The following is a 21612-nucleotide window of genomic DNA, read 5'->3' as shown; positions in this document are numbered from 1 at the left end:
TTTTCCATAGAAACCAAATTATACTTTTCTAATGGCCTTTGACCTAATTTGAATCAACGTAGGTACAAAGTTTTTGAGATATCGAATTTTGAACCTCGAAAAGCACTGTTTTTTTGATGTTTTGGCATGTTTGTGAGCAATTTATTTTTCCCTTATGTTGCTAATAATTTTTTTTTAATTATTGGCACTGGTCTATAGGTTCAAATAGCTCTCTAAATTAATTTATTCTGCAACTTTTTTAATCAGGAGAAAAATAATAAGGACCAAAATAAGTAAAATTTTGCTTTGGACTAGTATCCAAAATTTGGACAATTTATGAATTGGTGTTCTCCCCTAAAGCCCTAAATATTGGAAGAAGTTTTTTTTTTGCATACTGGAATTTACTCCTTAGGTCTAATAATGGGATTTATGTTTTCCGATTTTTTCATAATTCAGTAACATAAAGTTTTGTTTTTATCTTTTTTTTTTTATTTTCTCGTATAGATTCCTAAAATATTTTTGTAATAAACTAAAGTTAATCTAAAAAATATAAATTTATGTTTTTTCTTTTTTTATTTCCGTGGAAAATATTTCCATTAATTGAGAAATGAGCTCAACAGCTCTAATATTGTCCCTTAACAACGCGTATTCCTCTAATGGTTTAAGATGCAGTTTGGCTTGTTCATCATTCGAAATCGATGTGACTCCCTTCATTTCAGTAGTAATTTTGTTTGGTTCCTCCATTTCAAAAATCGTTCCAATATTATCCATCATATTATTCTCAGTCTCAATAATAGTAGGAGTTGTACTAAATGAAAAATATTCTGTTATTGGATTATTTTTCAAAACATCCAAAACTATTTCATTAATATCCAAATTAGGTGGAGGCATACTATTATCAATTTTCAACAGTCTCATGTCCAAATCTGTTATGTTGTATTTTAATTTGAATTCTTCCAACCATTCAAAATCTGGAGTAAATGTTTGAATACAAAATATCTGTTTTGCTTCTTGGGCATTTTTAATAATTAGTTGATCGGTTACTACACCAATTTCTCTGCATTTTTGTGCCCGTTCAAACCATTCGTAAACAACTTTATCCAACAGACTTACCAAATGTGAATTCGCCTGCATGGCAGAATCTAGATCTCCTTTTTCCGTAACAATATTTTGCATCTGACTTGTGTAACTTACAACTGCTTCAAGGCATTCAATTTTCTTATGATCATTTACTATGCGCATTTGGTTTTCTAAACTAATATTGGATATTGTCGATGATGGTTCGATAATGGTTATATTACTTTTCGACATTTTATGTTTTTGTGTCTTAAGAGTTTTAGGCATTTTTTTCTGAACGGTTTTAAGTTTATAACGTTCTACTGGTAGTTTAGGTGGTTGTTTTTCCATAACGATGAGTTTCATTGGCTCAAGCTTGTGACAGTGTTTATCCAACTGAAAACAATATAAAAAAAAAAACTTAAAATCCTCAGATTTTTAACAAAATTTTTTAAAATTTAGAGCACACATCCGCAGAGTGTACGTGAAAATCTTCAATTTTCTTTGTCCTCAGTCTTATTTAGACAGAATCTTTTCTTACTATGTATTTAAAAATTTAATAATTATTCTTTAGTCTCGAAAATTTTGCTTCATTTAAAATATTAAAAAAAAATACGAACCTAAACCGATAAAAAAGACCACCTAAAAATAAGCGGATGCCTTAAATACCTTAAATTAAGCGCATGGTTTTTTTCTAAGATGACTTCCGTCTTAAATTAAGCAGACAAATCATATAAATTTCTTGAATGCGCGAATTAAAAAGAAATCCACTTAATCTCAGCGGGAGATCATCTTATTTTTATGTGGAAACATTTTAATAAAAAAAAAAGTGACAGCCACTGGGGATCGAACCTAACCTACAACTGTTGGGTCACTAGGCGAGTGCCTTACCATCGTGCTATCTCACTGTTGGAAATAAGTATGGAAACTTGCAACTAAAAGTAAAGTCTGACTATAATTTTAAGGTTTTTATTTTTTGTCTATTTTTTAAGATTCACAATAAAATGAAATGAAAGTTCACCTTAAATTTAACAGAGTTTAAGTGGAATCGTATTGTTTTAAGGTGGGTATCATCTTATTTTAATTCACCCTTTTTTCCTCCGTGAATTAAAAAACTAAACAAGAAAGTAAACATAATAGCTGCGTTCCTTTGGGAACTTTTATCTACTGCTTAGTACTTAAAACTACTTTGAACTACTTTTGCCATACTAAAAAAGTAGTTCAAAGCAACTTTAAGTACTAAGCAGTAGATAAATATTCCCAAAGGAACGCAGCTAATATAAATAGAATTTTTTATTAAAGTTTTGGTTTCTTTGTAACCAAAAAGTCCTTTTCAGGGAATTTCAATTTTTGGCTATCGAATACACAATAATAGGTGTGTTTTTTATTACCACCGGTCTTAACTGGACAAAAAAACGCAGTCGGGGCTAAGGAATTTAAATGTTAAATGCAACAACACTTTAGCCCCTTGGGCTTAGCTGTTAAGCCCGGAGAATTCTTTGGGCTTAACTTTTTCAACAGATTTAAATCTGTGCTACCAACTCAACTTGTTTGTAAATGGTTTAGAATTTGTTTAAAAACATCAAAACTGATGTTTGGAAGGACAATTATTATTTTTAATATTTATTTAACAGTTAATTGAACTTTTTTTTTTCAAAAACACACAAGAAACCCCAAAAGCGAAAAATATAACAACTTTATATTTTGTTTGTGTCAGCTGATTTCGGAACATTTAATATGCAGTGCTGCCATTTTTTCTCGCTAAGCCCCGAGGCGTTTTTTTGTCCAGTTAAGCCCGGTGGTGATAAAAAACACACCTATTGTAAGGTGACTGTGTGCACATCTCATTTATAGTGACTATTTTTCCCTTTGTCTCTTCTATATATATAATTATTTGATTGTTGTGTATGATTGTAAATAAAAATAATTACAATAATATATTTTTTTCGCAATTGCAGTGTTCTTAAAATATTCTTATGGCAGCACTGCAATCAACTAGTTAAAGTGTAAAAAACAGTGCTGTCGCTTATGAAAATTGTGTACTTTTTCAAGTCTGTGTTTTATTTCGTCAACTCACATCTTCCGAATTTGAGATTTTACCAGCTATCCAGCTTTTGAAAACTAAGAACCGAAAAGTGCTAAGAAAAAGTCTAAGCCATTTTATATGCTAGAAATAAAAAGTATTAAAAAAGATTTATTTTCGAATAGTTAAAAAATAAGTTTTTATTTATCAAATAACTTATTTTACTATAAACATAATTATCTATTAAATATCTTAAATAAAATTTATTTCTTCTTTGTACTAATTATTCTCCCTGCTGAAAATTATTCGTTTCAGATGCAAAAATTTCCTCTAACTGACTTATAAGTCCTATAGCTCGAAAATTCTCTTTCAACAAAACATACTCTTCCAGTGGTTTCAAATGTTGCCTAGCTTCCTCATCATTTCTTATTACAGCTCCTGATGGTGGCAATACTTCAATTTGAACATCAGCTGGTATTTCCATATTATCAGATGTTATAATTTCACTGTTACTTTCATAATTAGTATATTGAATTCGACTTCTATCATCTTGATTAGGGCTCACTGCCACGAGACTCGTTGTACTTTCTGCGGTATTCTGATGAAGATTCGAATTTGTTGTGAAGTATTCAGTTATTGGATTGTTTTCCAAAACATGCATAACAACTTCTTTAATATCTGCCGATAGAGGTTTGCTATTATTATCAATTCTCAACATTGTCATGTCCAAATTTGTTATGTTGTACTTCTTTCGAAAATTCCTTACCCATTCATGATCGGGTATTAGATTCTGAATGCCAAAAATTTGTGAAGTTTCGTGAGCTTTTTGAAGAAACATTTCTTCAGTAATGGTGCCCGTTTCAATGAGTCTCTGAGCCCTCTGAAACCATTCGTATACAACTTTATCCAGCAAGCTAACCAAATGAGAATTCGTTTCTACAGTTGCAGGTGTATTCGTCTTTTTCTTCTTCTTTTCATTGACGATCATTTGTATCTGATCTATGGTGCATTGGTACTTTTTTGCCAGTGTATCAAGGCATTTGATCTTCTTATAGTCTCTTGAGATTTTCGTTCGGTCCTTACGGCTAATATTGGATATTAAAGTTGTGTTGTTGCTTGACTAGGGAATAAACATATTATTAATATTATATTAACTTGATGATTTAGATAGATAGTAAATATTTAAAGTCAGTACTTACTTGTGGCATAGTAAATTGTTGTTGATAAACTGACTAAACACAGCCACTTGGGTAAGTGGTTACGTGTGTTTTGTTATTTTCATGTTTCACTACTACTCAATTGGAAAATAAATGAATGCACTTGTATTGTAAACACACACAAATTAACTTGAACTAACATCACACTTACACTTACAAATGAACTAAATATGTATACAAAATTGAATTTGTATTTGATTGTATGACAACAACACAAATCACCTACACAATTACAATCCGAAGAAATCTGTGTTTCGTTTAAGTTTCTAGGCCAACGGTAATATAAAAATAGACACACAAGTTTGTGTTAGAATACAGAGTGCCTACACAAATGGTTGGTATGGGAATGGAGATTCATGGTTTATAGCAATTTCAAAGAAGAAAATTATTCTTTCTGCATTTGGATTGATATACATACCTGTATGTGGATGTATAAGATACACTATAATGCGTGTTGCATTGCAAATAAATTGAATTTTAATTGATTTTAAAAACTTCACCGCTACCGAGAAGATCGATATAATTTTACACTTTGATAAGTTTAACCAGAAAAATCCAAATTAACCATTAAAGTATCTACTAGCTTTACGTTGTATCTCTTAACCAGCCACATACTTTCATAGATATGTGTTCGTTTAATACTGAATAAAACATCTGGTTTGTTTCTGGGTAATTCAGAATTCACATACCTTTGCAGTATATCAGGAAAAATACTTATGTATGTGTATTTCCTATAAAGATTGAGAACACATTTCATTTCTTATAAAAGTTCCGCATTTTAATGTTTGAATGTGTTGTGCTTTTAAGGGAGTGTGAGTTTTTAAGAATATTTGTATAACGATAACGCGAGTCATAAGTTACTGTATTTTAGGTTATTACGTAGGTGCCTGAAAAAGGCAACAATTTAAGTAGTCTAGTGCTTTATGAAAATTTTTTCTCTCACAATAGAGAATTGGTGGAAAACCAAAACCATTAGTTTTAGAACTTGCGAAATTCACCTTTTGGTCGCCATCTTGGATTTTAGTTTTTTCCAAATATCTCGGTTTGTATTGGTTTTAGAAAACAATTTTCAAGGCAAAAAAATTAAATTTCTTATATTTTTTGTTTAACAAATTTTTCGATATAAAGATTGCTGCAGGCCAAAAAAACTCCTAAATTTTCAAAAATACGTGAAAAATTAATTATTTTAAACTTTGTCACCTGTAACTTTTTTTAATATCGATAATATCGAATAATTTTGATAACTTAACAATTAGAAAATTTCATAACTACACTTTTTGCCTTAAATATTATTTTCTAAAATCAATACAAACTCAGATATTTAGAAAAAAACCCAACATTGTAACCAAAAGGTGAATTTCGCAAGTTCTTAAAATTAAAAAAAAAATTTTTTAAATATTTTTTTTTGATATGACAATTTCAATTTGACAGGTTAACAGAGGTATTTAGACAAATATTTACCTCTGCTTTTTCCTTGTTCATGGATGTCAATTGATTATCTTCAGATTTATCTTTATCTTCCAAACTATCACGCATTTTCTGAACTACTAAGCTTTTCTTGACTGTTATAGGGAAAAAGATACAAAATTAAGCTTTGGTATCAGTTTTAAGTAATTGCATTTAAAATAGATATGATTTCAGATAATACCTACCTTTTTCCACGCTTTTCAAATCTATTGTTATATTTAAAATAGGCTTAGCCGTTTGTTTTAACCGCTTCTTAGATATCGCGTACATGTCATCTGAGAAATGGATTTCGCAAACCCTGTAATCTGATGAGATCGGTTTGTGTATTAAATATGGTTGGTGAATAGTATTTAACCAATTTAGTCTTCTGAAAAAAAGGTAAAAACCAATTTTGGTTTTATGTACAGTTAATTTTAATCATAAAATTGTTGGATGGCTTAGTTTTTCTTGCCCCATTCTCCCCTATCCCATATATGAGCAATACGAATACCAAGTAAGAAAAAACTTCTAAGATCTTTGTGTAGGTATGCTTGCCTTATAGCCGATAACAATAACAAAAAAAAAACGATCAGCTAAAAAAGGACATTCTTAAAACATTTCTTACCTTTCAGTATTTTCCGGTAGACGAAAAAACTTGACACCTGAACGCCAACTTTCCTCCCGACCGCATGCTAAACATTTATAATAATGTTTACCCATTATAAATATACAACTTTTATGTTTTTAATCACGTTTAAATATTTCAATGTATGATGATGCACTGTCACTAAAATAAATATTTCACCCTGCCCACAAAAAGACTTTCGCACTACTGAAGAGAACTGAGGAACAAATATACACAAACTAAACTAGAACGCCTTTAAAAAGACATTGTAGGAAAATTTTACCATACCACCAGCACGCCAACACCAGTCGCTACGCTGCTGTCCCAGTCCGAGAAAACAAAACAATTAGTGTGACCAGCTGTAATAGATAAGAATCTTATAGAATTTATTAAAAAAGCTCTCAGCATATGAAAAGTTTCGCAGTGTATACTGATTTATTAAGGATTCGACGTTGCATAAATTCTCTATTTCATGTGCCTTTAATAATAACATAGGCCCTTAGTAATAGATACTAACCAAGCCAAATGTAAAAAACTGAGTAGTAAATAATAAAACATACATAGGTAGGTACATCTCACTACTTTTAAGCTAAAAACATTGTTTACCTGTAAAAAAATCAAATATAAAATTATAGATTCTTTTGGTTAGTTAATAAATGAGTTTTATATTTTATTATTAGTAAGTTTTTGTTAAAATCGATTCCGGGCTAAATTCAGAACATGTACCTATTTGTTTTTTTTTTGCAACTGAACTTGGTTTCGAAGTAATTTTTACAATTTGAACTATGAGCCAATCTTTAGTTTCATATATCAGAAAAATATATAACAGATTTATTTAAGTCAAATAATACAGTAGGTAAATAAGACAAACTTAATCGAAAGAACTATGGCCACACCAAATAATCAAATTTCTAATATAAAAACAAAGACGCTAAGCCGCATCAAACAATATTTTAAGGAAGCATGCTATCATTTTAGAGTTCGAACTTGGAAAGTGGTGTTTAGACTCTATTTTTTTACCATTAACAAATTGCAAATTAATTGCTAGCTGGAAAAAAATCAATACTTTGACCTTCTTCGCACTTTTGTGTGTGCTTTGGTTATGTATTTATGTGTGGGTTTTTTACTGGGTTGTGTGTATAATTGCATATGAAGTTGGGTTTTCTGTGAATCAAACACATAAATGTATTTGTATATGGTTGGAGTTTAGTATTTATACAGGGTGATCCATAAAATTGCATATAAAGTTTCAAAATGCTTGGTAACATCCGGCAACTTATTTTTAGGTAAACATTTTACAAAATAAAGAAAAATTGTTCAAAAAGACCAAAAAACAGAAGACGTTGAAAAAGTCCATATTTCATGCAATTCGCATTAAATTTTCGTGACCATCTTGTTTTACCTAATGATTAATGAAAAAAAAAAAACAGCAAAAACATTGTTTTTTCTATTTTGTTGAATAGTTGTTCTTAAATTTTGTACAGTATTCTTTTTCTCAAATTTGTTAGAACCCATACAGAAAGGAAATTTCTTTTATTCAACAGAAAGTTACGAGGTTAAAATTTTCAAACTCGGTTTAATTTTAAAGTTCAAGACAAAAATCGCAAAGTAACAAAAAGACATAACCTTATAACTAGTCAGACTAAATATACAAAACTTCAAACTCCAAGGATCTGAAAGTTTTTGAAATTTTCTAAATTCTTTTACTACATACATTCAAACGTTTCCTGCTTATTCATTCAACTTTCAGGTAATTTTTCTTCTGCTCAGATAGGTCATTTATTACTCAAGATATAACATACCTTATCCTAATTATGTACTATGCTTGCAAAAACAACTTTGAAAAATCATATCTCGAAAAAAATGTTTACATATTATACAAATATTTTTTCATACAATGTCACATTCAATGCAACTGTCACACCCGTTACATAATTGAATTGATATAAAATCACAAACGTAGTAAAATTTTCTTTAATATTGAATACGACTTTTTATTGAACAAAAATCTATAATATCAATATGGATTCCAAAAGTCACCGAAGCAGACTGAATCGATTTTCTAACTTTACACCCGTTACATATTAACTTAAGAGTTTGTGATGTTGAAAGGCAGGTTAGCAAAATGTAATTTAAAAAATATATTAACAACTAAATATATAAGGTTTTGAAGCTATTAAATACATACCTACCTTATTTAGTGAATAGTACGCAAACCAGGAGCAAAAAATGAAGTAACTGTGTCACAGGTCACACCCGTTACAATGGAAATACCCTAATGCAAATTTGTATGTACCTACGTGTTTTTTTATTTGTATTTACCTATTTCCGTGACATTATCCCACTAACCTCTAAATAGGTACTATGTAGGTATAATGTATATTTCTTCTATAAACAATAAACGACCTTGAATTTGTTAAACATTTACAAACCACCCTGTTTCCTCTGGCATGAATGAAATGACATGAAACTCTTCGTCAAATTGCTTATCAAAATCGGAGCCAGCGAAAAAATGAGTAATGATAATGAATTTAATAATTATAAAAAAAAAATGGATACATAGGTATATGAGTATTGGAGATAAGAGCAAATAGGTACTTAAGTTATAAATATAATACTCACTTAATCACAATTGATTGGGAATAAAAAAAAAAAAGAAATAATTTTCAATGGACTGTATATGGTTTTATTTGTTGTAAAAAAAATATATAGTTGAGATGACACAATTTACCAATTTACTTCTTAACAGCTTGAGCGATCGAATCCAAGTGAACGATGCTTGCAAAAAATTCAACTTACAATGCACAAAAGAATATGGCAACAAAAGAGAATGCAAGATTAACTTGAGTGAAAATGAATTAACTGTGTAACTGATATGGTGTGTGTGCATGAGTTTTAACATTAGATTTAAGTAGGCAAAAAATATAACTGGACAGTTTTAAATTTGTAGAAATAACATAGTGTATGATTTGAATGTTTGGCAAAATGTATAAATGATATTTTTTTGTATGAATTTAAGTATGAATGATTTTAAAGGTAAATTTGAATGAATTGATTGATTTAAATTAAAATAAATGAATTAAATGATTTTGATTGTTGATTAATCCTGAACATCCCGGCCCCCCTGGAACGAGTTTCAGGACATGGGTACAACTGCCAGCTTGGTGATTGCTCGAACAAAGGTTCCACCACTCGTTTTTACGGTTGCAACTCGTACTCGACCATCTGTACCTAGAGTTGTTGCTGTAATTTTGCCAAGTAGCCACTTTGTTGGCGGAAGATTTGGCTCCTTTATTATGACAAGGTCCCCTGGTTTTAGGTTTGGGGTCTGCTGCTTCCACTTTGGCCGTTCTTGAAGCGTGGTGATATATTCCATGTGCCACCGTTTCCAAAACCCTTGTACCATATTTTGAAGGTGATTCCAGTGTGAGAGTCGATTTATTGGCGTGTTTAAAGTGGTTGGCTCCGGGACAGCGGTAAATGGTTCACCTATAAGAAAATGAGCTGGAGTTAGAGGGTTTAAATCTTGATCTGATATAACACAAAGAGGACGAGAATTCAGAACAGCTTCGATCTGAGTGAGAACAGTGTACAGTTCTTCAAATGTAAGAATCGTTGCTCCGACGACTCGTCGAAGGTGAAACTTGACGGACTTCACCCCAGCCTCCCAAAGGCCACCAAAGTGGGGTGACGATGGTGGAATGAAGTGCCAAGCGATGTTGTCCTTAGCAAGTGACGTTGCAACATCTTCATTGTAAGCTTCAGATAATACCAACTTGTGCATCTCGTTGAGACATCGACGTGCGCCTTGGAAATTGGTTCCATTGTCCGAGTAAACATTCGAACAAAGGCCACGACGAGACACAAATCGACGAAAGGCGGCAAGAAACGCTTCGGAAGTGAGGTCACTCACTAGTTCGAGGTGGATGGCTTTAGTGGCCATACACACAAATAGGCATATGTAAGCCTTCGACGTCTTTGGATTGCGACCCCTGGAGAATTTGATGTTGAATGGCCCTACATAATCGCATCCAGTATGCGAAAAGGGACGACTTTGCGAGATCCTTTGCGACGGTAAATCACCCATTAGCTGCGAAGTGGTACCTTTACGCAACTTAAAGCATCTTTTACAGTGGAAAACGATCTTGCGGATAGAATTTCGACATCCCAAAATCCAAAACTGCTGTCTGACTATGGCGAATGTTGCAGAAACTCCTGGATGAAGGTTACCTTTATGGATATCTTCTATAATGAGAGAGGAAAGGTTATTATTTGGGAGAATATAAGGATGTTTTATATTAAAATTTATGTTAGCATTTTTAATTCTTCCTCCTACTCTTAGAAGACCTTTGTTGTCAAGGAAAGGGGCATATTTGAGAAGTCTGGATTTTAGGGGTAGTTCTTTTTTGAGTATTAGGGTACGAATATCTTCACTGAATGATGTTAGTTGGACCGATTTAATTATGGTTGTTTTGGCGACATGAATTTCTTTAAGAGTTAGATACGAGGTACGACGCTGACGTTTAGGTTTAGATTTTTCACACAGATAATTGAATATAAAGCGAATGACGTACGCGAGTATTCTTTGCATTCGAAACCACGACGAGGTCTTGCTGATTATGTGATCGATGACATCAAAATTTTCCGCTGAGGTTTGAAGCACTTGGAGCGGAGATAGTCTTTGCTCGAGTAATATATCGTTGTTTTCTTGTTGTAAGGTCACGAATTTTTGTTCAGGCCATGCACTTTCCTCCAGACACAACCATGATGGGCCAGTCCACCAAAGGGGATGGTTCGGGAGATTAGACGGAATAACACCGCGCGACGCACAATCTGCTGGATTTGACTCTGATGAAATATGGCGCCAGCAACTTCTTGGTGTAACTTCCAGTATAGCAGCGGTTCTGTTGGCGACGAAAGTAACCCAGCGACGAGGAGGAGAAGAGAGCCAGTGCAAGACAATTTCAGAGTCGCACCAAGCCACAGTTTTTGAAAATTTATACGAAAGCGATGAGTTGATTAAGTTGAACAGGCGAACTAAAAGAAGGGCTCCACAGAGCTCCAGACGAGGGATTGAAATCGGCTTCAGTGGAGCGACTTTGGTTTTGGCTGCAATTATGGTTATTTGGTAGACACCTTCAGCAATTTTACACCGGGTATATAAAACAGCACCGTACGCGCGCGAGGATGCATCACAAAACCCGTGAAGCTCTATGTCGTTGAACGAAGATTCAAACAAGTTTCTCGGGATTCTAACCTGCTCAAAAAATGGAAGCTCTTCTCTATACTTTGCCCATCGATCAGCTAATCCCGAAGGCAGCGGGTCGTCCCATCCTAATTTTAACTCTGAAGACCAGAGTTCCTGAAATAGGATTTTGAAAAGCACGACTGACGGTGCTAACAGTCCTAATGGGTCAAATATCCTCGACACTTCTGACAACAATGAACGCCTCGTCAATGAAATGGTTGGAAGTACTTTTGACATACGAAAAGCATATTCATCACTTGAAGGGTTCCAGTGCATACCAAGTACCTTAACAAACGATTTTGAGCGTTCTGTATCAAAGAAAGAATACTCACAATCTTCCTTTGGAAGGGAAGCAAGAAGTGGCCAACAGTTAGAGCTCCATTTTCGCAGCTGAAGTTTTGCCATTGACAAAAGAGCAACTAATTCCAACCGCAATTCGATGAGTTCCTTGGTGGATTTTGCCCCTGTCATCACGTCATCAACGTAAACATCTTCCAAAAGAACACGGGCTGCTTTTGGATACTGGGATCTATAATCTTCTGCAAGCTGTTTTAGAATGCGAACAGACAAAAACGGAGCGGGTGCTGTACCGTATGTAACGGTACATAAACGGTAGTGTTCAATTTCTTTGGAAGGAGAATCGCGCCAAACAATCCGCTGGTAATCAGCGTGTTGATCCTCTATCCAAATTTGGCGAAACATTTTAACCACGTCTGCTGTGAAAACGAAAGAATGTTGTCGAAAGCGTAAACACACACCTATCAGATCGCGCTGAATCGGAGGGCCTACTAACAGAGTACTGTTCAAAGACTTTCCCGTTGAGTCTTTAGCTGAGCCATCGAAAACCACACGTAGTTTTGTGGACGAGCTGTCCGGTTTCAAGACCGCATGATGAGGGAGATAAAAACACCTGCCATTGGCAACCTTAATTTCTTCTCGAGGGATTCGAGTCATATGACCTAAGTCAATATATTCTCGCATGAAGTTAGAATATAACTCTCGCAATTTTGGATTTTGATTAAAACGACGTTCCATTGCATAGAGACGAGAAACAGCGAGTGAAAGAGTATTTTCAAAAGACGGGTTTGGTGATTTAAATGGAAGCTGAACTACATATTTCCAATCTGGAGAACGAGAAAATGTCTGGCGAAAGTGTTCTTCAGCTTGGTCGACCACGATTGCAAGATTAGCTGGGGCAACTTCCTCAAGTTCCCAGAGACGTTGCATAGCGACATCTATGTCGATAGTTGAGTGACACGAAATAAAGTGGTCTGATTCTTCTGCTTCGAAGAACTGTCCCGTAATGACCCACCCAAACGAAGTACTTTGGGCGATTGGATAACCATCAGGACCTCGAATTTGTCCATCTTTAATAATACTCCAAAGCTTATCACCACCAAGAAGAATATCGATAGGAGCAGCGATGTGGAAGCTTGGATCAGCGAGTTCAAGATTTGAAATATAAGACCAAGAAGAAATGTCAATAGATTTAGATGGTAGATTTGAAGTTAATTTGTCAAGAATAAAGGCATCAACGAACAAATGTGACGAGTTGAAACGAGAATGAATATTTAAGGATATGCGTCCTTTGGTATATCCCACTTCCGTTGATGATAAACCGAGGATAGGAATTTTCGAATGAGTTCGTTTAATACCGAGTCTTTGAACCAAAGATTCAACAATAAAAGTAGATTGTGACCCGGAATCAAGAAGCACCCGACAGTCTACAAAGTTTCCTTGAATGTCTTGAATTTTAGCCAAAATGGTTGGTAGAAGAGTCTTCTTACGACAGCTTAGTTCAAGCGAATGATTATTAATGACTGGTATATTAGATGTAGCGATATTTGATAACGGTGATTGAAGTTGATTAGAAGAACTCGAAGACGATTGTGAAGTATTGATTTCCACTTGATGCACCAGCGAATGATGGCGTGATTTGCACACGCGACAACGAAACGACGAATGGCATTTGTGAGACGAATGCCCAGAACGAAGGCAATTGAAACATAAACGATTTGTCTTTGCGTAGTTTCGACGAGATTCAATGTCTAACGCGACGAATTTGGAACACTGTGGAAGGATATGACTGTCTTGACACATTGGGCATTTGGATGGCGAAGATGAATTTGAAGGCGAAGATGAATCTGAAGGCCCGGCTAGATGTGCCCGAATGCTATTCGATTGCTTTGAACGCGATATGACCGAACGATTATTTAAAGATTGGCATGCTTCAAGAGCATCGCACCGCTCTTCTAAGAATTCTAAAAATTCAATTATTGTGCAGTCTTCCCGAGAGCCGATATGTTCTGCCCAAGATTGCTTTGAATCGGAATCAAGCTTGTTCAATAACAAATAAATAAGCCATGGGTCGCGGCCCGATTTGTTCAAAGCACTTAACCCACGCACGACTTCATCGGCACCGTCAGAAATTTTTCTTAAGGTTTGTACATTAGGGACACTTGCAGAAGGAAGCGACAAAAAAGTTTCTATAAATGATTGTACAATTAATTGACACCGATCATATCGTTTTTCTAACCGATCCCATGCTTCTTCATAATTTTTATCACTAATAGCAATGTGTTTTATAAGATTGGCTGCATCACCGCGCAAATAGGATTTTAAATAATGAAATTTATGAGTTGGACTAAGATTCTTTCTAGTATCAACGGATCCCAAAAAAAGATCCCGAAATGAGGGCCAATCCTTATAGCTACCGCTAAATGGTGGCACAGTTATCGAAGGAAGTTTTGTATTATTCGAATCATTGGAAGACGACGGAACCGATTCTAATTTTTCTAGAAATTTAGATTGCTGATCAGCTAAACGATCTATAGCGTCAGATGTTTTAGCAGGAAATTCATCGGAATTAACTCTTTCGCGAATAGCTTTGACGATTTGAGAATTCGTTACAAAATATTTTGTTTCGTATGCCGAAAATTCATTTTCGATTTCATCAACTTCCGTTTCTTCGGTTTGTTCGAGAATTTCATTATGAAGTGCAGAAAATTCTGTCCACGCGGTTTCTAATTTGCCTAACCGAATTTCGAGCATTTCTATCGGTGTAGATTCGTCAATTGTCTCTACAAATGCTGCCGCCCGAGTTAAACGCCCTTTGGCATTGCCACATTTAACTTTCAATGCACTCGACATTGCACAATCAATGTTAAATATATATTTAAAAAAAAAAATATATGTATATATATATATTGTAGTCAATAAAAAAAAAAAATAATAAATGTTCAATTGTTCAATTAAACCAACAGGGAGTAGATAAATGTATATTAATTATAATAATCTCACCCAAATTTCACAATTTGAAAAGTTAAATAATCTTTCTGAATTTAATTCGTGTGAATTCAAGTGAAGCAAAGACGAATGTATTTATATTTAATTGCAACCACTTTTTATACCACTTTGATTCACAAACAATTTTTATTCGGCGTGAAGGATCACAATGATTGGGAATAAAAAAAAAAAAGAAATAATTTTCAATGGACTGTATATGGTTTTATTTGTTGTAAAAAAAATATATAGTTGAGATGACACAATTTACCAATTTACTTCTTAACAGCTTGAGCGATCGAATCCAAGTGAACGATGCTTGCAAAAAATTCAACTTACAATGCACAAAAGAATATGGCAACAAAAGAGAATGCAAGATTAACTTGAGTGAAAATGAATTAACTGTGTAACTGATATGGTGTGTGTGCATGAGTTTTAACATTAGATTTAAGTAGGCAAAAAATATAACTGGACAGTTTTAAATTTGTAGAAATAACATAGTGTATGATTTGAATGTTTGGCAAAATGTATAAATGATATTTTTTTGTATGAATTTAAGTATGAATGATTTTAAAGGTAAATTTGAATGAATTGATTGATTTAAATTAAAATAAATGAATTAAATGATTTTGATTGTTGATTAATCCTGAACACAATGTATGAGATTTTTTATTTAAATTGGAAATTATTTTTATCTACCTGCAAATAAGTAAACATACCTAGGTTGTTTATTTACTATTTGTTGTTTAAGCATAGATGTACTTACATAATGTTCATTTTAATTCAAGTCAAGGGTCAATTGTTTAGCGGGCGCGCAAACGTGAACAAAACTCTTAACACGCACACAAACCAAACCACAATCTAAAAATAACTTTTTACTCTCTTATTCTTTTGTATATATGCGTTGCAGAGAGCTGATATCAAATAAATAAAAATAAACACCACACAGCTAAATTTTATATGTATATACAAAACAATCCCAGAGTAAAAGCAGATGTCAGCTGTGTAACGAAATGAGTCGTAATCTCATCGTCATCACATATTTAATATATAAAAATATCTTTATGTATACCTACTTCCTATGTGTTTGGTTTATAATGATGAAAATTATGTTGTTATGGTTAATTTTCTTCTAAATAAAGAGAAAACTTGGCGCTGCGCAGAAGTATTATTTGCTTCTCTTAACAATTCGTTGGTGTTATTGATTTTTTCCTGTAGTTTGCATCTGCCCAGTCGGAGACGACAAGTAGACAAATCGATAACAGAATCATACTTTTGTTCAAGTCAACAAGCGCATAGTACGTTTACGTAGCGGCGACGACGCAGGCGCAGAATTATTGAGAACGCTTCTACATAATTGAAGAGAAATATATTTTTGGGTGGTTGTTTATGTGTGTATGAATTCCTCTCCGCAACGACTGTTGGCGAAACAATTTAATTCTGTGTGTGGCAGTTTTATTTCAACGCTACTCAACGAATGACAAAATGAGTGGGGTAAGAGAATATTTTTAAATGTTTGATTTGGTTCTGAAATAAAATTTATCAGAGCCGCCATATTAGATTTTTGCTTATACATTATTCTAAAACTATGGAATGTTTTGTATTTATTTTTAGACCAAACCACTTTTTGACGATCGCATTAAACCAAAAAACGTTCTCGCTCTAAATGAGAAAGTTGCTGCGATCCGGTGTTATGAAGTTGAACCGGTTTATAAAAAAATCGGGCGGATGTTCAATTGTAGTCCGGATCAGATAAAACGGATTGTCAAGCAAAAAGATGAAATAATGGAAGAATGGGAGAATCGAACTAAAAAATCTGTTGCTCCAACTTCACTCGAAATCAAAACTGTACGAATGTCGTTTTTGGGCAAGGCTGTCCATGAATGGATTCGCCGGATAATGTACTATACGGATTTCAATTTGAATGATACTCTTATTCAGACAATGGCTTTGGAATTTTCCAAAGTTTTGAAATTGGAGAAATTCTATCCGACCAAAGATTGGATTGCTCATTTTCGAGCAACTTATAAGTTGCCAGATGCAAATACAAAAACCATGTCAATTGGTTATCAGGAGAGTCATTCGGTTCAAATTCTTGATATACTTCGTCATGTTAAGCAAGCTTGTGAAACAACCACTGTGCATGATGAAGATTCGAATTCAAGTGGTGCTTCTGTAACAAGTCCAAACCCTGATCCTATTTCTGATGTTGGAGTTGCTGTTGGGGAAATTAAGACAGAGAGCGATGATGAATTCTATGACGATGTTAAAATTGAAGAAGAAGATTGTCAACCGTCTTGTTCAACTGCTATACTACGGCCAGAAGTTCCTGAGGTTCATGAAAATACTTCTTCTTTAGCTTCGGAGCCAGAAATAGCGATGCCAATGGAAACTGAAATAAGTGAGCCTGAAGAAATTAAACTAGAAGTAATGGACTCACAGCCCGAACCTGAACCTGAACCAGAAGCTGCCCCTGAACCTGAGCCCGTACCCGAGGCTGAGCCCGAACCTGAAGCAGAGTCAGAATTGGAAAAGGTTGCCGTTTACACGCACAAAGGCGCTATTAGCTGTGTTAAACTTTTAGAAGATTTTGCTTTGTTGAAAGAGAATTTCAGATTAATTGGACTTATTGAAAGATTGGAAGAAGCATTAAATGGAGTCGCTGAAAAATAATACAAAACTTTTAACAACTAATGTAAGTTTTATTTTTTTTTTGTTTTTATTTATAGCATAAGTTTTTTGTTGAAGAAGTTTATAATAAAATAAAAAATGTAAATTAACGCATTAAGGTATTCTTATTTTTCAAATAAATTTATAAAACTTTAGGTAGGTGCTAGCTGGAGTTTCCAAGTGTTTGTTATAGGATTAATTGTGAAATTTTCAATCTGGAATATACGGCTTAATTTTCTTGGGTCAGATATCACCAAAATTTTGTTATACGATTCGATCGGATTTCGGATCATTCGATTAAAGTGATTTATTTCAATTTATTTTTGTTCGTAGCATATTTACGATACCAATGGAATACTTGATAAGGCTCAATATTTTTTTCCATGTCTACTAGGTTTTAGTGGATACAAAACATTTTCAAAGAATATTTGCCCTAAAAAAAATTGTATTTATGGAAGGAGCGCTCACGTTTTGTATGGAAAGTTGCACTTGGTAAAATAATCCAAAATGTTAGTATTTTAATCTCTCTCCTGGAGCTCTTGATGAAGAGTTTTTCATGGCCATGAAGTCAAAAAGTGGACTATCAACAAAAAATCAAAAGCATTTAAGGGTTTATGGGTCGCTGAAAAAATTTTGAGTTAGTGAGTTTATTAAAAAAAGCAATATGGGAAAGACGTAGGTTATTTTACAGTTCTTTCCGTGAGCTTAATAACTTTTTTTTTTTGCTTTTTTGTATAAATACCTATATATAGGTAGGTACCAAGGATTACTTTTACAGGAAAAACGATCTAATAATTATTACAAAACTGTAGTAAAAAAAAAAGTTTGGCCATATTATTAGACCCCTACTTAAAAACTAACAAATCCAAAAACTTGGAGTTCGACGTGTTTGTTAAGCTAACCACGATCATCTTTCAATTACTGAAAATGATAAGTGTCTGAGATATAAGCTTTCAAAAATACCAAAAAGCGTAATTGACCCACTGATAGAGACCAACAGACTCGCTAACCTGGCATCAAAAGTATGGAGCATTTCCCGGCAGATTGAAAAAAAAATTTTTCGATTTAAAAATATCATAGCAAAATTTGTGCATTAATTTTTTTAATAATATTCGAATTTCTGATTATAGTCCTTACATAACTTAAACCGGTTAAAATTGCAAGAAATACGAGTTATATTTGCAGTAAAAACTTTAATTTCAATCTAAACTTGGTTTTTTCAAGTTCCTTTAGTTTCTAAAACAGAGGTGGTTTGGGGTCCTAAGGAGATATATCGAAAATAATGTTTTTTTTTCAAATTCTGCATTGAAGGTTGCAAAATCTTCGAAATGATAGATCGTATCGATAAAAAAACAATCACAAAATCCGTTCGTATGGGCGATTTGTATGAAATTTTTCATTACGAACGGATTCCGTGATTTTTTTTCGGGAATCGTAGCAATTTCCGATACAAATGGAATTCGTGATAAGGCAGAGTATTTAGAAAGCTGCGCAGTGCGCACTTTTTTGCATTTTTTAATCATAGTTATGCCATTTCTGCGGGCTGTTTCTCAGATGCATAGATTGTTTGATTTTTAAAATGCTGCTCTGCCGCTATAGCGCCCTCTATTGGAAAGCAGACAATTAAAAAACGAGATTTTAGCAGACATCAAATTAATGAAGTTCAATTCACCGCCATTTGAGACTCTGTTTTTCTTATATCTATTTGATTGATTGATATTTGGGGTGTTAGATGAACTGCGGCCTGTAAGATCTATTTTACCCCTTCTTATATCTATAGGGATTAACTAAATAATTCCTTAAAAGTTTAAACAAAAATATATTTTCAATTCATTTTTTATTGTATGGTTAAAAAAAAACTTACTGCTAATTACAAGTAGGTACCTTATATTCGAAATAGAAGTACAACAATCACTAAATAACATAAAATAAATATTTACAGAGAGAATAAAAACAAAAAACTTTACAAAATTCTCTTTTCCTTACAACAAATAAAAAACTTATTCTTGAAATCGACTTGGATTTCTGAATATCGATTCCAGTTGAGAAATAACGCCGATAGCTCGAAAATTCTCCTCCAACAGTACAAAATCTTCCAAAGGTTTCAAGTGCCGCAGAGCATCTTCATAAGTATCGATAGTTCTCTCGTTGTTAGATTTTGAATTTGACGTGGTCTCAACTTTTCTTATCTTAGCAGCCGGGACCATATAATCATATTCTTCATCCTCGCCATCGTCTTCTTCAATAACAACTCGCACTTCATCATAATCATCTCCCGTTTCAGAATTTGAATTTTCAAACAGCATGGAACTATTATCAACAGCAACATTCATGCCACTATATGATGAAGCTTCCTTTGGCTCCTTCTTATACAGTTTATATTCTGTTTCGCCAACCATATTATTGACGTCATCAACAATATCCGATATTTTCAATGAAAGACCTTCTTTTGGCTCCTTGGAACGATTATAGACATTTTGGCATAGCAAGTCATCTTCGGTTATATCGTATTGTGCCATAAAAGTTTCAAGCCACATGCCGTTCGGATAGAAACGGGGGACCTTAAGTTGATTCTTAACATCAAGAGCTATTGTCCGAATAAGTTTTGTCGAAATCCTTCCGATATCTTCTCTAGCTTGAGATCGCTGAATCCATTCAAACATCACCCGATTGAGTAGTTCGAGTTTTTCCTGACGGTCATTATGTTTTGAAAACCCGCCTTGACATTCTCCAGTCTTGCTAGCATAGTACAGTAAAATTGATTCTCTGTTCATTACGATGTTTCTTATTTGTTTGGCACTGCAATTCATTAAGTCAGCAACTCGTTGATAAACAGGTGTACGATCAAATTCTCTGATCGCTTTAACCCGCTCTTCTAGCGTTAAAATATTGCGAGAGCGACATCCGCTTTCAATCCATAATCCGTGCTGAAAAACAAACAAATCAATAAATATTAACAATATAATAAAAGATAAGGTTTCTATAATTTTTTCAAGATTATCTAAAGCAGAGTAGACAAAGAACGGAAAATAACCAAAAAAGAAAACACAAAAACGCAGCGATCCACACTTACCTCATTCATGTTTACTTTCAGACTACTAAACTCTCAAATACAAAACCGAGAAACAGGCCTCGGCATCGGGCATTGGCATGTACATACCTACATCGACATTGACGTCGACCGAACCTCATTTATTTTAAGCTGGTGTGCTGGGGCCCTCATCTTTGTGTGAGTGTCTCTGATATAAAAAAACAAGCCCAGGCAGCCAGCCAAACGACCAAGTAAACGAAGCCAGCTACCCGAACCGAGTCAGATAAACCCACATTAGTGCACAACCGGCCTGAAATGATTTCTTCGAAGCACGATGTGCGCTGCGCTGGCAAAGGAAAGACCTGCTCGGCGTCGACGTTAACCGACAGGGCAACGACGACTCGACTGCGTCCATAGTCAGTCCACACAGTCATCGTATATTCATTCTGATGGATTTTTTGTGTGAAATTTGTTGTTGGCTCTTCAGAGCTGGTTCTTTTCTATATAAAACAGCACAGGCACATCGCATGGGTCTCGTCTCGGTCTTGCCTGGCTGTGTCTCGTCTCTAGTTCATGGCACTGAAACAACTTCAACTTAAAATATATATAGAAGTGTCGATATGTATACCTGTAGAAGCACCGGCAAGACACACATAATCTGCTTCACTAGATATACAGTTTGTGTTGTTGGATGTTGGCTTTGTTTGCAATATTATAGCGACCGACCTATTACCTATCTGCTGAAAGTACATATCTATCTCTACCTTTTCTGTCCCTTGATAATTTTGTGAGGGCTTGCTAGTTGCTTCACTTCTCGATTTCCCTTGAATTTTTTGTTTTAATTTTATTGTGATAAAGGCTTGTCTTGTATCATTAGTTTTGTGACTTGTCATTGGCACTTGTGCTTGGCTTGATTTGATGAAGAAAATTTTTGGCATCATTTTCTGCAAAGTGCCTACCTATCGCAAAAAATTTAGTGCGATTTGGAACGTGGCATTACTGGTACAATGCTTCTTTGAAAGGAAAGTTTAGTAA

General features: G+C 34.1%; 5 protein-coding genes across 8 annotated transcripts; 1 reads left to right on the top strand and 4 right to left on the bottom strand.

Annotated features, from left to right (window-relative positions):
• Nucleotides 1-83: 83 nt before the first annotated feature.
• LOC129909165 (uncharacterized) lies at nt 84-15896 on the bottom strand. Of its 3 annotated transcripts, XM_055986164.1 has the most exons (5): nt 6630-6970; nt 6347-6563; nt 5928-6109; nt 5737-5837; nt 441-1431 (listed from the first exon to the last, which is right to left on the bottom strand). In XM_055986164.1, exons 2-5 carry the CDS (start codon nt 6439-6441, stop codon nt 535-537), a joined length of 1275 nt encoding a protein of 424 aa, XP_055842139.1. In that variant the 5' UTR covers nt 6442-6563; nt 6630-6970; the 3' UTR covers nt 441-534. The 3 variants fall into 3 exon arrangements, with proteins under 3 accessions (XP_055842140.1, XP_055842139.1, XP_055842141.1); XM_055986165.1 differs by having other exon boundaries at nt 84-1431; nt 5928-6106; nt 6347-7032; XM_055986166.1 differs by lacking the exons at nt 6347-6563; nt 6630-6970 and adding an exon at nt 15643-15896.
• Nucleotides 2983-4660, bottom strand: LOC129909173 (uncharacterized). Its single transcript, XM_055986179.1, has 2 exons — nt 4258-4660; nt 2983-4178 (listed from the first exon to the last, which is right to left on the bottom strand). Exons 1-2 carry the CDS (start codon nt 4264-4266, stop codon nt 3342-3344), a joined length of 846 nt encoding a protein of 281 aa, XP_055842154.1. The 5' UTR covers nt 4267-4660; the 3' UTR covers nt 2983-3341.
• LOC129909159 (uncharacterized) lies at nt 8990-14810 on the bottom strand. The gene has a single exon (XM_055986157.1). The coding sequence runs from the start codon at nt 14742-14744 to the stop codon at nt 9483-9485; it is 5262 nt and encodes a 1753-aa protein (XP_055842132.1). The 5' UTR covers nt 14745-14810; the 3' UTR covers nt 8990-9482.
• A 96-nt stretch (nt 15897-15992) lies between the features above and the next one.
• Nucleotides 15993-17656, top strand: LOC129909168 (uncharacterized). The gene is made up of 2 exons (XM_055986171.1): nt 15993-16370; nt 16491-17656. Exons 1-2 carry the CDS (start codon nt 16362-16364, stop codon nt 17547-17549), a joined length of 1068 nt encoding a protein of 355 aa, XP_055842146.1. The 5' UTR covers nt 15993-16361; the 3' UTR covers nt 17550-17656.
• A 1716-nt stretch (nt 17657-19372) lies between these two features.
• On the bottom strand, nt 19373-21533 carry LOC129909167 (uncharacterized). Of its 2 annotated transcripts, XM_055986169.1 has the most exons (3): nt 21206-21308; nt 20620-21143; nt 19373-20473 (listed from the first exon to the last, which is right to left on the bottom strand). In XM_055986169.1, exons 2-3 carry the CDS (start codon nt 20626-20628, stop codon nt 19547-19549), a joined length of 936 nt encoding a protein of 311 aa, XP_055842144.1. In that variant the 5' UTR covers nt 20629-21143; nt 21206-21308; the 3' UTR covers nt 19373-19546. The 2 variants fall into 2 exon arrangements, with proteins under 2 accessions (XP_055842144.1, XP_055842143.1); XM_055986168.1 differs by lacking the exons at nt 20620-21143; nt 21206-21308 and adding an exon at nt 21342-21533.
• Between the last annotated feature and the right edge of the window lie 79 nt (nt 21534-21612).

The sequence above is a fragment of the Episyrphus balteatus genome, chromosome 2, assembly GCF_945859705.1.
Source record: "Episyrphus balteatus chromosome 2, idEpiBalt1.1, whole genome shotgun sequence".
NCBI lineage: Eukaryota > Metazoa > Arthropoda > Insecta > Diptera > Syrphidae > Episyrphus > Episyrphus balteatus.
The sequence above is the reverse complement of the archived record's forward strand: the minus strand, read 5'-3'. Positions and strand labels throughout refer to the sequence as shown.